Source organism: Taudactylus pleione, unplaced genomic scaffold, assembly GCF_031769625.1.
Source record: "Taudactylus pleione unplaced genomic scaffold, aTauple2 ptg000894l, whole genome shotgun sequence".
Classification (NCBI taxonomy): domain Eukaryota; kingdom Metazoa; phylum Chordata; class Amphibia; order Anura; family Myobatrachidae; genus Taudactylus; species Taudactylus pleione.
Window position 1 is genome coordinate 30,001 of NW_028285295.1, and position 17,227 is coordinate 47,227.

The 17,227-nt window shown below is 58.5% G+C and overlaps 1 protein-coding gene across 1 annotated transcript in view; it reads right to left on the minus strand.

Moving 5' to 3' along the window:
- Positions 1-17,227, minus strand: part of LOC148474097 (cholesterol 24-hydroxylase-like) — a gene marked incomplete at its 3' end in the record, with an annotated part of 54,612 nt that overhangs the window by 1,307 nt on the left and 36,078 nt on the right. Inside the window, exons 9-11 of the mRNA XM_088459088.1 lie at positions 2,619-2,681; positions 1,159-1,231; positions 124-208 (exon numbers count right to left, since the gene is read on the minus strand). Of these exons, the coding sequence (XP_088315214.1) occupies positions 124-208; positions 1,159-1,231; positions 2,619-2,681 (221 nt within the window). The remainder of the gene's footprint in view (positions 1-123; positions 209-1,158; positions 1,232-2,618; positions 2,682-17,227) is intronic.

The following is a 17,227-nucleotide window of genomic DNA, read 5'->3' on the forward strand; positions in this document are numbered from 1 at the left end:
CCGTTTTACAAGGCGGACGTGAATAACATTGCACATTTATTAACGTTTAGGTAGGTAGCAATGACACATAATACAAATCGATCACAGCTTCCTGTCCTCACTCTGAGATGTCTAAGTACTTACCTGGGTCATATAGCTGAGGTTTGTTATATCATCAAAGCTGATGTCACGTTTGAAGCCTATGACCTCATCAAGCTCTGCCCGGAGTCTGGAAGGTATAGAACATTTCCACAATAATTAAAGAAAAACCTTAACAGATGTCATGGCAGTCCCCATAAGAACACACCTGACATGTACCAAAGACATCACTGGAGGATGTGTAAATACCCAATGCAGCTAACGCAATATCTATCTTCTGAAAACTATGAAGCGCTGTAGTTCAAGAGGATCCAGACATCTTTAATGTAAGCAGCCTAGATGTCAGTCTAGCAGGAGCGCACGAGAGATGAGGCCAACAATTATGTTTACAAATTATCCACAAAATAAATTCTGTACATACTGTAAAACAAACCAGACCAGGATATCTGCATGTGCACCAGCAATCTGTGCACGACCGCCAGCAATCTGTACACTACCACCAGTAATCTGTGCATGACCGCCAGCAATCTGTGCACTACCACCAGCAATCTGTGCACGACCGCCAGCAATCTGTGCACGACCGCCAGCAATCTGTGCACGACCGCCAGCAATCTGTGCACGACCGCCAGCAATCTGTGCACGACCGCCAGCAATCTGTGCACGACCGCCAGCAATCTGTGCACGACCGCCAGCAATCTGTGCACGACCGCCAGCAATCTGTGCATGACCGCCAGCAATCTGTTCATAGCAATCAGAAATCTGTGTCTGTGCATGATGACCAGCAATCTGCGCACGACCGCCAGCAATCTGTTCATAGCAATCAGATATCTGTGTCTGTGCATGATGACCAGCAATCTGTGTCTGTGCATGATGACCAGCAACCTGTGCATAACAACCAGCATGCAGCCGGGACGGCCACACATGTCTGTGTAACTACTAAGCTGGAATAAACACAAGGGTATATTTACAAAAGGGTGGTTTTGGAATTTCGGGGTTTTACCATGGTGCATTTACTATAGCACTGAAAGGGGACATATTGCCCTTCTGCTGGGGCCGCTGTAAGAGCAGGACGCAACTTACCGCTGTGTGATCTCTGGCTGTCTGGTCAGCTCCATCACTGTGAATGACAGCTGGTTGGCTGTAGTCTCCTGTCCTGTATATGACATGTAACAGACATCTGTATATAGTATCATACAGTGGCTGCCTATCTGTGCCATGATGACATTGTATCTTCTGGCAAAGTAGAATCATATAGGAATTATTACCACAGAAAATCCTGAAATATCACATTTGGAAAAACCCTAAAAACAGCTGCAAAGACTTTTTCTCTAGAGAAGACACCAATTTCAGGATATGAGGTGACCTCCTCCAATATGGGGGCTGTCTCCCTTCATGCGTCACTTGTCTCTTATAACTTTACGTGACAGCCCAACATGTTTAGGCAGCTTGGAATTTATAGCACAGTAGATAGGAGACCCTCTATGCAGGGAGCTCGGGCCAAAGTATTGCTGCCATTAGGATTAATAGAAATTCCTGGCACAGACTGATAATATCCTGACTTCAGAGGATAACAATGAAAGTGTCCTGAGGCTTCTACGTGACCGGTTCTAGTGCCTAATTCCATCCTAGGTAAGGTAGGGGCTCCCAGTGCCCAGACGCTGTTACCTGCCCTCCCACCTTAGAACATGTGTTGGTGAAAATGCCATCACAGATTAGGATGTTTTGGAAGCATCAATTTCCCAGGTATGTTCCCTGGTGCTAGTCCTGGGGGGGGGCAGATTGGCCATAAGGCTCACCGGGACGATTCCTGGGAGACCAACTTGCCTGTACCCGGGGGGAGGTTTAAAAACTAAAAAAAATGATTGTGTGTAGCCCCCCCTCCCCCATCCCGCCATCAACTTTGTGCAGCCGTCAGGCATCGCTACCAACTCAGGGCCTGTTACAGCAAGGAACGCACGCTCGCAGACGCACGCAACCAGTTGCTGCGAGAAAATGCTAATCAATACATACGTATGGAGACCGCAGCACAAGCAAACACCCAGCAAAACATAAAGCCGCCCACCTATGCCGTGACTGACAGCGTAAATATCGGGAACATCGAGTGCTATGGAAACTGCGTGTAAGCTAAGGGTAGACCTGACCCTGCCGCGAAACTTGAGAGATTCCTGCACACAGAGAGGTGCCCGGCTGCGTGCGATGCCGCTGAGGTTAATTTATGCACGCCTCAGTATCACAGCACTTAGTGTAACATTATTTTATTGCTGTGGCAATGACACGTGTGGAGAGGGAAGCTTGGTTTTGGTTCCTACAGGGGGCTCTACTGCAGGGGGCTCTACTACTGGGGGCATTAGTACAGGGGCTCTTTTACTGGGGGCTCTACTACAGGGGGCACTTATACTGTGGCTCTGCATAAGAGGCACCACTGCACATACCCCCATTTCATCCATTTAGTGTGTGTGTGTATGTATATTTAATAGGGGCCCCCACATGTTTGTTGCCCAGGGGCCCCCACAGACCTTAATCCGGCCAAGTCTACTTACCAGCGATAAAGAATGTGACAAAGTTGTCCAGCATAATCTCATCATCTAGGCCGCTCTCCTGCTCTGCAAACAAAGGGAGAGAGCACAGGTAAGCCCAGGGAGAGCGCACAGGTAAGCCCGGGGAGAGCGCACAGGTAAGCCCGGGGAGAGAGCAAGGGGAAATCCGGGGAGAGAGCACAGGTAAGCCCGGGGAGAGAGCACAGGTAAATCCGGTGAGAGAGCACAGGTAAATCCGGCTGGAGTGTACAGGTAAGCCTGGGGAGAGAGCACAGGTAAGCCCGGGGAGAGAGCAAGGGGAAATCCAGGGAGAGAGCACGGATAAGCCCGGGGAGAGAGCAAGGGGAAATCCAGGGAGAGAGCACGGATAAGCCCGGGGAGAGAGCACGGATAAGCCCGGGGAGAGAGCAAGGGGAAATCCAGGGAGAGAGCACAGGTAAGCCCGGGGAGTGAGCAAGGGGAAATCCAGGGAGAGAGCACAGGTAAGCCTGGGGAGAGAACACAGGTAAGCCCGGGGAGAGAGCAAGGGGAAATCCGGGGAGAGAGCACAGGTAAGCCCTGGGAGTGAGTAAGGGGAAATCCAGGGAGAGAGCACAGGTAAGCCTGGGGAGAGAGCACAGGTAGGCCTGGGGAGAGTGCACAGGTAAGCCCGAGGAGAGTGCACAGGTAAGCCCGAGGAGAGTGCACAGGTAAGCCCGAGGAGAGTGCACAGGTAAGCCCGAGGAGAGTGCACAGGTAAGCCCGAGGAGAGTGCACAGGTAAGCCCGAGGAGAGTGCACAGGTAAGCCCGAGGAGAGTGCACAGGTAAGCCCGAGGAGAGTGCACAGGTAAGCCCGAGGAGAGAGCAAGAGGAAATCCAGGGAGAGAGCACAGATAAGCCCGGGGAGAGAGCAAGGGGAAATCCAGGGAGAGAGCACAGGTAAGCCCGGGGAGACAGGCCATAAATCCACAAGGCGTTGTCTACTGCGATGTACGCCTGCGTTAAGTTTTAGAAGGTCCTTATCAGTAGTTAACCAATAAAGTAGTTTGAAGTAGGTTTAAGCCCATATTAGTAGAGTTAGATGGGTATGACAAGTAGGATACTATATAAGCAAAGAACAAAGAAGCTGCCAGTGGCCTGCCCTAAGCCTGGACCAGAGACTGCAGCTGGTGGCCAGGAAATTGTTCGTTCCAGCTCTATTCTGAGAGGGGTCTCCTGGATCGTGTAACCATCTTATATTCCGAAGCTAAGTAACTGTTATTCTTTTATATCTTGTCATTTGTTATAATAAATTATATCTTTTTTCAAGATACTGGTTTGTGTGGCTTAATTAACCTTATCTCGTTCCACCAGGAACATGATGATCCTAGGATGCGTGGATTGCTAACGATGATCCTACGATGCGTGGATTTCTGTTGATCCTAGGATGCGCGGATTGCTGACGATGATCCTAGGATGCGCGGATTGCCCACGATCCTAGGATGCGCGGATTGCCGACGATAATCCTAGGATGCGAGGATTGCCGACGATGATCCTAGGATGCGAGGATTGCCGACGATGATCCTAGGATGCGAGGATTGCCGACGATGATCCTAGGATGCGAGGATTGCCGACGATGATCCTAGGATGCGAGGATTGCCGACGATGATCATAGGATGCGCGGATTGCTGACGATGATCCTAGGATGGCATGAAGAGTACAACTAGCACCGCAGTACTAAATAGACAGGTGAGCGCCAATGACACCAGCAGGGCTGTACCTGGCACTAGCAGTATTAATCCATTATGCGTACAGGGCGGAGTCACATTGCCTGCTCACACTGCCCCCATCACCTGCACACTAACCCCCACCACCTGCACACTAACCCCCACCACCTGCACACTACCCCATCACCTGCACACTAACCCCACCACCAGCACACTATCCCCACCACCAGCACACTATCCCCCCATCACCTGCACACTAACCCAGTCACCTGCACACTAAACCCGTCACCTGCACACTGCCCACACTGTCCCCATCACCTGCACACTGTCCCCATCACCTGCACACTGTCCCCATCACCTGCACACTACTCCCCACCACCTGCACACTAACCCCACCACCTGCACACTAACCCCACCACCACACGTGCACACTAATCCCCATCACCTGCACACTGCCCCCATCACCTGCACACTGCCCCCATCACCTGCACACTATCCCCCATCACCTGCACACTACACCCACCACCTGCACACTGTCCCCATCACCTGCACACTATCCCCCATCACCTGCACACTATCCCCCATCACCTGCACACTAACCCCCACCACCTGCACACTAACCCCCACCACCTGCACACTAACCCCATCACCTGCACACTACACCCATCACCTGCAGACTGCCCACACTGCCCCCATCACCTGCACACTGCCCCCATCACCTGCACACTGCCCCCATCACCTGCACACTACCCCACCACCTGCACACTAACCCCACCACCTGCACACTAACCCCACCACCTGCACACTAACCCCACCACCTGCACACTAACCCCACCACCTGCACACTAACCCCACCACCACACGTGCACACTAATCCCCATCACCTGCACACTGCCCCCATCACCTGCACACTGCCCCCATCACCTGCACACTGCCCCCATCACCTGCACACTATCCCCCATCACCTGCACACTATCCCCCACCACCTGCACACTAACCCCACCACCTGCACACTAACCCCACCACCTGCACACTAACCCCATCACCTGCACACTGCCCCCATCACCTGCACACTGCCCCCATCACCTGCACACTGCCCCCATCACCTGCACACTGCCCCCATCACCTGCACACTGCCCCCATCACCTGCACACTATCCCCCACCACCTGCACACTACACCCACCACCTGCACACTACACCCACCACCTGCACACTGTCCCCATCACCTACACACTGTCCCCCATCACCTGCACACTGCCCACACTGCCCCCATCACCTGCACACTGCCCCATCCACTGCACACTACCCCCATCCACTGCACACTACCCCCACCACCTGAACAGAGCCCACACTGTCCCCACCACCAGCACACTATCCCCAACATCTGCACACTACCCCCCACCACCTGCACACTACACCCATCACCTGCACACTACACCCACCACCTGCACACTGCCCCCATCACCTGCACACTGCCCCCATCACCTGCACACTACCCACACTGCCCCATCACCTGCACACTAACCCCACCACCAGCACACTATCCCCACCACCAGCACACTACCCCCCGTCACCTGCACACTACCCCCCGTCACCTGCACACTAACCCCGTCACCTGCACACTAACCCCGTCACCTGCACACTGCCCACACTGTCCCCATCACCTGCACACTGTCCCCATCACCTGCACACTATCCCCATCACCTGCACACTGTCCCCATCACCTGCACACTGTCCCCATCACCTGCACACTGCCCACACTGTCCCCATCACCTGCACACTGTCCCCACCACCAGCACACTATCCCCAACATCTGCACACTGTCCCCACCACCTGCACACTACCCCCCACCACCTGCACACTACACCCCATCACCTGCACACTACCCACACTGCCCCCATCACCTGCACACTACCCACACTGCCCCCATCACCTGCACACTACCCACACTGCCCCCATCACCTGCACACTGCCCCCATCACCTGCACACTACCCCCATCACCTGCACACTACCCCCATCACCTGCACACTACACCCCATCACCTGCACACTACACCCCATCACCTGCACACTGCCCCATCACCTGCACACTACCCACACTGCCCCCATCACCTGCACACTGCCCCATCCACTGCACACTACCCCCATCCACTGCACACTACCCCCACCACCTGAACAGAGCCCACACTGTCCCCATCACCTGCACACAGCCCACACTGTCCCCATCACCTGCACACTGTCCCCACCACCAGCACACTATTCAACATCTGCACACTACCCCCCACCACCTGCACACTACCCCCATCACCAGCACACTACCCCCATCACCTGCACACTGCCCCCATCACCTGCACACTGCCCCCATCACCTGCACACTGCCCCCATCACCTGCACACTACCCACACTGCCCCATCACCTGCACACTGCCCCCATCACCTGCACACTGCCCCCATCACCTGCACACTGCCCCCCATCACCTGCACACTGCCCCCGTCACCTGCACACTGCCCCCGTCACCTGCACACTGCCCCCGTCACCTGCACACTGTCCCCTTCACCTGCACACTGTCCCCTTCACCTGCACACTGCCCCCATCACCTGCACACTGCCCCCATCACCTGCACACTGCCCCCATCACCTGCACACTGCCCACACTGCCCCCATCACCTGCACACTGCCCCCATCACCTGCACACTGCCCCCATCACCTGCACACTGCCCCCATCACCTGCACACTACACCCCATCACCTGCACACTACACCCCATCACCTGCACACTACACCCCATCACCTGCACACTACACCCCATCACCTGCACACTACACCCCATCACTTGCACACTACACCCCATCACTTGCACACTACACCCCATCACTTGCACACTACACCCCATCACTTGCACACTGCCCCCATCACCTGCACACTGTCCCCATCACCTGCACACTGTCCCCCACCACCTGCACACTGTCCCCCACCACCTACACACTGCCCCCCACCACCTGCACACTGCCCCCCATCACCTGCACACTGCCCCCCACCACCTGCACACTACACCCCATCACCTGCACACTGCCCCCATCACCTGCACACTGCCCCCATCACCTGCACACTGCCCCCACCACCTGCACAGAGCCCACACTGTCCCCATCACCTGCACACAGCCCACACTGTCCCCATCACCTGCACACTATCCCCCATCACCTGCACACTATCCCCCATCACCTGCACACTATCCCCCATCACCTGCACACTATCCCCCATCACCTGCACACTAACCCCATCACCTGCACACTACACCCACTGCCCCATCACCTGCACACTATCCCCCATCACCTGCACACTATCCCCCATCACCTGCACACTATCCCCCATCACCTGCACACTATCCCCCATCACCTGCACACTATCCCCCATCACCTGCACACTATCCCCCATCACCTGCACACTATCCCCCATCACCTGCACACTGCCCCCACCACCTGCACAGAGCCCACACTGTCCCCATCACCTGCACACAGCCCACACTGTCCCCATCACCTGCACACTGTCCCCACCACCAGCACACTATTCAACATCTGCACACTACCCCCCACCACCTGCACACTACCCCCATCACCTGCACTTTGCCCCCATCACCTGCACACTGCCCCCATCACCTGCACACTGCCCACACTTCCCCCATCACCTGCACACTGCCCCCATCACCTGCACACTACCCACACTGCCCCCATCACCTGCACACTGCCCCCATCACCTGCACACTATCCCCCATCACCTGCACACTATCCCCCATCACCTGCACACTACACCCCATCACTTGCACACTACACCCCATCACTTGCACACTACACCCCATCACTTGCACACTACACCCCATCACTTGCACACTACACCCCATCACCTGCACACTGCCCCCATCACCTGCACACTGCCCCCATCACCTGCACACTGTCCCCCACCACCTGCACACTACCCCCAACATCTGCACACTACCCCCCATCACCTGCACACTACACCCATCACCTGCACACTACACCCATCACCTGCACACTGCCCCCATCACCTGCACACTACACCCATCACCTGCACACTACCCACACTGCCCCCATCACCTGCACACTGCCCCCATCACCTGCACACTGCCCCCATCACCTGCACACTGTCCCCATCACCTGCACACTGTCCCCATCACCTGCACACTATCCACACTGCCCCATCACCTGCACACTGCCCCCATCACCTGCACACTGCCCCCATCACCTGCACACTGCCCCCATCCACTGCACACTACCCCCACCACCTGCACAGAGCCCACACTATCCCCATCACCTGCACACAGCCCACACTGTCCCCATCACCTGCACACTGTCCCCACCACCAGCACACTGCCCCCATCACCTGCACACTGCCCCCATCACCTGCACACTATCCACACTGCCCCCATCACCTGCACACTGCCCCCATCACCTGCACACTGTCCCCACCACAAGCACACTATCCCCATCACCTGCACACTGTCCCCACCACAAGCACACTACCCCCATCACCTGCACACTACCCCCATCACCTGCACACTATCCCCCATCACCTGCACACTACCCACACTGCCCCATCACCTGCACACTGCCCCATCACCTGCACACTACACCCATCCACTGCACACTACCCCCATCACCTGCACACTACCCCCATCACCTGCACACTACCCACACTGCCCCCATCACCTGCACACTGCCCCATCACCTGCACACTACACCCATCCACTGCACACTACCCCCACCACCTGCACACTACCCCCATCACCTGCACACTGTCCCCACCACCAGCACACTATCCCCAACATCTGCACACTGCCCCCATCACCTGCACACTGCCCCCATCACCTGCACACTGCCCCCATCACCTGCACACTGCCCCCATCACCTGCACACTGCCCCCATCACCTGCACACTGCCCACACTACCTGCACACTATCCCCATCACCTGCACACTACCCCCACCACCTGCACACTACCCCCCACCACTTGCACACTACCTTGACACTGCCCCCATCACCTGCACACTGCCCCCATCACCTGCACACTACGCCCATCAACTGCACACTACGCCCATCACCTGCACACAGCCCACACTGTCCCCATCACCTGCACACTGTCCCCACCACCAGCACACTATCCCCAACATCTGCACACTACCCCCCACCACCTGCACACTACCCCCATCACCTGCACACTACCCCCATCACCTGCACACTACCCCCATCACCTGCACACTACCCCATCACCTGCACACTACCCCCATCACCTGCACACTGCCCCCATCACCTGCACACTGCCCCCATCACCTGCACACTACACCCCATCACCTGCACACAGCCCACACTGTCCCCATCACCTGCACACTGTCCCCACCACCAGCACACTGTCCCCAACATCTGCACACTGTCCCCAACATCTGCACACTGTCCCCAACATCTGCACACTACCCACACTGCCCCCATCACCAGCACACTGCCCCCATCACCTGCACACTGCCTCCATCACCTGCACACTGCCCCCATCACCTGCACACAGCCCACACTGTCCCCATCACCTGCACACTGTCCCCACCACCAGCACACTATCCCCAACATCTGCACACTACCCCCCACCACCTGCACACTACCCCCATCACCTGCACACTACCCCCATCACCTGCACACTACCCCCATCACCTGCACACTACCCCATCACCTGCACACTACCCCCATCACCTGCACACTGCCCCCATCACCTGCACACTGCCCCCATCACCTGCACACTACACCCCATCACCTGCACACAGCCCACACTGTCCCCATCACCTGCACACTGTCCCCACCACCAGCACACTGTCCCCAACATCTGCACACTGTCCCCAACATCTGCACACTGTCCCCAACATCTGCACACTACCCACACTGCCCCCATCACCAGCACACTGCCCCCATCACCTGCACACTGCCTCCATCACCTGCACACTGCCCCCATCACCTGCACACTGCCCCCATCACCTGCACACTGCCCACACTGTCCCCATCACCTGCACACTGTCCCCATCACCTGCACACTGTCCCCACCACCAGCACACTACCCCCCACCACCTGCACACTACCCCCCACCACCTGCACACTGCACCCATCCACTGCACTCTACCCCCACCACCTGCACACTACCCCCATCACCTGCACACTGTCCCCACCACCAGCACACTATCCCCAACATCTGCACACTACACCCCATCACCTGCACACTACACCCCATCACCTGCACACTGCCCCCATCACCTGCACACTACACCCCATCACCTGCACACTACCCCCATCACCTGCACACTACCCCCATCACCTGCACACTACCCCCATCACCTGCACACTGCCCCCATCACCTGCACACTGCCCCCATCACCTGCACACTGCCCCCATCACCTGCACACTGCCCCCATCACCTGCACACTGCCCCCATCACCTGCACACTGCCCCCATCACTGCACACTGCCCCCATCACCTGCACACTACCCACACTGCCCCCTTCACCTGCACACTGCCCCCATCACCTGCACACTGCCCCCATCACCTGCACACTGCCCCCACCACCTGCACAGAGCCCACACTGTCCCCATCACCTGCACACTGTCCCCACCACCAGCACACTATTCAACATCTGCACACTACCCCCCACCACCTGCACACTACCCCCATCACCAGCACACTACCCCCATCACCTGCACACTAACCCCACCACCTGCACACTAACCCCACCACCACACGTGCACACTAATCCCCATCACCTGCACACTGCCCCCATCACCTGCACACTATCCCCCATCACCTGCACACTACCCCCACCACCTGCACACTGCCCCCATCACCTGCACACTGTCCCCATCACCTGCACACTGCCCCATCACCTGCACACTGCCCCATCACCTGCACACTGCCCCATCACCTGCACACTGCCCCATCACCTGCACACTGCCAACATCACCTGCACACTGCCCACACTACCTGCACACTATCCCCATCACCTGCACACTACCCCCACCACTTGCACACTACCTTGACACTGCCCCCATCACCTGCACACTGCCCCCATCACCTGCACACTGCCCCCATCACCTGCACACTGCCCCCATCACCTGCACACTGCCCCCATCACCTGCACACTACGCCCATCACCTGCACACTACGCCCATCACCTGCACACTACACCCCATCACCTGCACACAGCCCACACTGTCCCCATCACCTGCACACTGTCCCCACCACCTGCACACTGCCCCCATCACCTGCACACTACACCCCATCACCTGCACACTACCCACACTGCCCCCATCACCTGCACACTACACCCATCCACTGCACACTACCCCCACCACCTGCACACTGCCCCCATCACCTGCACACTGTCCCCATCACCTGCACACTGTCCCCATCACCTGCACACTGCCCCCATCACCTGCACACTGCCCCCATCACCTGCACACTACGCCCACACTGTCCCCATCACCTGCACACTGTCCCCACCACCAGCACACTATTCAACATCTGCACACTACCCCCCACCACCTGCACACTACCCCCATCACCAGCACACTACCCCCATCACCTGCACACTAACCCCACCACCTGCACACTAACCCCACCACCACACGTGCACACTAATCCCCATCACCTGCACACTGCCCCCATCACCTGCACACTATCCCCCATCACCTGCACACTACCCCCACCACCTGCACACTGCCCCCATCACCTGCACACTGTCCCCATCACCTGCACACTGCCCCATCACCTGCACACTGCCCCATCACCTGCACACTGCCCCATCACCTGCACACTGCCCCATCACCTGCACACTGCCCCATCACCTGCACACTGCCAACATCACCTGCACACTGCCCACACTACCTGCACACTATCCCCATCACCTGCACACTACCCCCACCACTTGCACACTACCTTGACACTGCCCCCATCACCTGCACACTGCCCCCATCACCTGCACACTGCCCCCATCACCTGCACACTGCCCCCATCACCTGCACACTGCCCCCATCACCTGCACACTACGCCCATCACCTGCACACTACGCCCATCACCTGCACACTACACCCCATCACCTGCACACAGCCCACACTGTCCCCATCACCTGCACACTGTCCCCACCACCTGCACACTGCCCCCATCACCTGCACACTACACCCCATCACCTGCACACTACCCACACTGCCCCCATCACCTGCACACTACACCCATCCACTGCACACTACCCCCACCACCTGCACACTGCCCCCATCACCTGCACACTGTCCCCATCACCTGCACACTGTCCCCATCACCTGCACACTGCCCCCATCACCTGCACACTGCCCCCATCACCTGCACACTACGCCCATCACCTGCACACTACGCCCATCACCTGCACACTACACCCCATCACCTGCACACAGCCCACACTGTCCCCATCACCTGCACACTGTCCCCACCACCTGCACACTGCCCCCATCACCTGCACACTACACCCCATCACCTGCACACTACCCACACTGCCCCCATCACCTGCACACTACACCCATCCACTGCACACTACCCCCACCACCTGCACACTGTCCCCATCACCTGCACACTGTCCCCATCACCTGCACACTGTCCCCATCACCTGCACACTGCCCCCATCACCTGCACACTGCCCCCATCACCTGCACACTGCCCACACTACCTGCACACTATCCCCATCACCTGCACACTACCCCCACCACCTGCACACTACCCCCCACCACTTGCACACTACCTTGATACTGCCCCCATCACCTGCACACTGCCCCCATCACCTGCACACTGCCCCCATCAACTGCACACTACGCCCATCACCTGCACACTACGCCCACACTGTCCCCATCACCTGCACACTGTCCCCACCACCAGCACACTATCCCCAACATCTGCACACTACCCCCCACCACCTGCACACTACCCCCATCACCTGCACACTACCCCCATCACCTGCACACTGCCCCCATCACCTGCACACTGCCCCCATCACCTGCACACTGCCCCCATCACCTGCACACTGCCCCCATCACCTGCACACTGCCCCCATCACCTGCACACTATCCCCATCACCTGCACACTACCCCCACCACCTGCACACTACCCCCCACCACTTGCACAGAGCCCACACTGTCCCCATCACCTGCACACAGCACACACTGTCCCCATCACCTCCACACTGTCCCCACCACCAGCACACTATCCCCATCACCTGCACACTACCCCCATCACCTGCACACTACCCCCATCACCTGCACACTACCCCCATCACCTGCACACTGCCCCCATCACCTGCACACTGCCCCCATCACCTGCACACTGCCCCCATCACCTGCACACTGCCCCCATCACCTGCACACTACCCACACTGCCCCCTTCACCTGCACACTGCCCCCATCACCTGCACACTGCCCCCATCACCTGCACACTGCCCCCACCACCTGCACAGAGCCCACACTGTCCCCATCACCTGCACACAGCCCACACTGTCCCCATCACCTGCACACTGTCCCCACCACCAGCACACTATTCAACATCTGCACACTACCCCCCACCACCTGCACACTACCCCCATCACCTGCACACTGCCCCCATCACCTGCACACTACCCACACTGCCCCCATCACCTGCACACTGCCCCCATCACCTGCACACTATCCCCCACAACCTGCACACTACACCCACCACCTGCACACTGCCCCCATCACCTGCACACTGCCCCCAACACTGCACACTGCCCCCATCACCTGCACACTACCCACACTGCCCCCTTCACCTGCACACTGCCCCATCACCTGCACACTGCCCCCATCACCTGCACACTGCCCCCATCACCCATCACCTGCACACTGCCCCCATCACCTGCACACTGCCCCCATCACCTGCACACTGCCCCCATCACCTGCACACTGCCCCATCACCTGCACACTGCCCCCATCACCTGCACACTACGCCCATCACCTGCACACTGTCCCCATCACCTGCACACTGCCCCCATCACCTGCACAGAGCCCCATCACCTGCACACTACCCACACTGCCCCCATCACCTGCACACTACACCCATCCACTGCACACTACCCCCACCACCTGCACACTGCCCCCATCACCTGCACACTGCCCCCCACCACTTGCACACTACCTTGACACTGCCCCCATCACCTGCACACTGCCCCCATCACCTGCACACTGCCCCCATCACCTGCACACTACGCCCATCACCTGCACACTACGCCCATCACCTGCACACTACGCCCATCACCTGCACACTACACCCCATCACCTGCACACAGCCCACACTGTCCCCATCACCTGCACACTGTCCCCACCACCAGCACACTATTCAACATCTGCACACTACCCCCATCACCTGCACACTGCCCCCATCACCTGCACACTGCCCCCATCACCTGCACACTGCCCCCATCACCTGCACACTACCCACACTGCCCCCATCACCTGCACACTGCCCCCACCACCTGCACACTATCCCCCACCACCTGCACACTACGCCCACCACCTGCACACTGCCCCCATCACCTGCACACTGCCCCCATCACCTGCACACTGCCCCCATCACCCATCACCTGCACACTGCCCCCATCACCCATCACCTGCACACTGCCCCCATCACCTGCACACTGCCCCCATCACCTGCACACTATCCACACTGCCCCATCACCTGCACACTGCCCCCATCACCTGCACACTGCCCCCATCACCCATCACCTGCACACTGCCCCCATCACCTGCACACTGCCCCCATCACCTGCACACTGCCCCCATCACCTGCACACTGCCCCATCACCTGCACACTGCCCCCATCACCTGCACACTACGCCCATCACCTGCACACTGTCCCCACCACCAGCACACTGTCCCCACCACCAGCACACTGTCCCCACCACCAGCACACTGTCCCCAACATCTGCACACTGTCCCCAACATCTGCACACTGTCCCCAACATCTGCACACTACCCCCCACCACCTGCACACTACGCCCATCACCTGCACACTACGCCCATCACCTGCACACTACGCCCATCACCTGCACACAGCCCACACTGTCCCCATCACCTGCACACTACACCCCATCACCTGCACACTACACCCCATCACCTGCACACTACACCCCATCACCTGCACACTACACCCCATCACCTGCACACTACACCCCATCACCTGCACACAGCCCACACTGTCCCCACCACCTGCACACTGCCCCCACCACCTGCACACTGCCCCCATCACCTGCACACTGCCCCCATCACCTGCACACTGCCCCCATCACCTGCACACTGCCCCCATCACCTGCACACTACACCCCATCACCTGCACACTACCCACACTGCCCCCATCACCTGCACACTACCCACACTGCCCCCATCACCTGCACACTACACCCATCCACTGCACACTACCCCCACCACCTGCACACTGCCCCCATCACCTGCACACTGCCCCATCACCTGCACACTGTCCCCATCACCTGCACACTGTCCCCATCACCTGCACACTGTCCCCATCACCTGCACACTGTCCCCATCACCTGCACACTGCCCCATCACCTGCACACTGCCCCATCACCTGCACACTGCCCCATCACCTGCACACTGCCAACATCACCTGCACACTGCCAACATCACCTGCACACTGCCCACACTACCTGCACACTATCCCCATCACCTGCACACTACCCCCACCACCTGCACACTACCCCCCACCACTTGCACACTACCTTGACACTGCCCCCATCACCTGCACACTACGCCCATCACCTGCACACTACGCCCATCACCTGCACACAGCCCACACTGTCCCCATCACCTGCACACTACACCCCATCACCTGCACACTACACCCCATCACCTGCACACTACACCCCATCACCTGCACACTACACCCCATCACCTGCACACTACACCCCATCACCTGCACACAGCCCACACTGTCCCCACCACCTGCACACTGCCCCCACCACCTGCACACTGCCCCCATCACCTGCACACTGCCCCCATCACCTGCACACTGCCCCCATCACCTGCACACTGCCCCCATCACCTGCACACTACACCCCATCACCTGCACACTACCCACACTGCCCCCATCACCTGCACACTACCCACACTGCCCCCATCACCTGCACACTACACCCATCCACTGCACACTACCCCCACCACCTGCACACTGCCCCCATCACCTGCACACTGCCCCATCACCTGCACACTGTCCCCATCACCTGCACACTGTCCCCATCACCTGCACACTGTCCCCATCACCTGCACACTGTCCCCATCACCTGCACACTGCCCCATCACCTGCACACTGCCCCATCACCTGCACACTGCCCCATCACCTGCACACTGCCCCATCACCTGCACACTGCCAACATCACCTGCACACTGCCCACACTACCTGCACACTATCCCCATCACCTGCACACTACCCCCACCACCTGCACACTACCCCCCACCACTTGCACACTACCTTGACACTGCCCCCATCACCTGCACACTGCCCCCATCACCTGCACACTGCCCCCATCACCTGCACACTACGCCCATCACCTGCACACTACGCCCATCACCTGCACACTACGCCCATCACCTGCACACTACACCCCATCACCTGCACACAGCCCACACTGTCCCCATCACCTGCACACTGTCCCCATCACCTGCACACTGTCCCCACCACCTGCACACTGCCCCCATCACCTGCACACTACACCCCATCACCTGCACACTACCCACACTGCCCCCATCACCTGCACACTACACCCATCCACTGCACACTACCCCCACCACCTGCACACTGCCCCCATCACCTGCACACTGTCCCCATCACCTGCACACTGC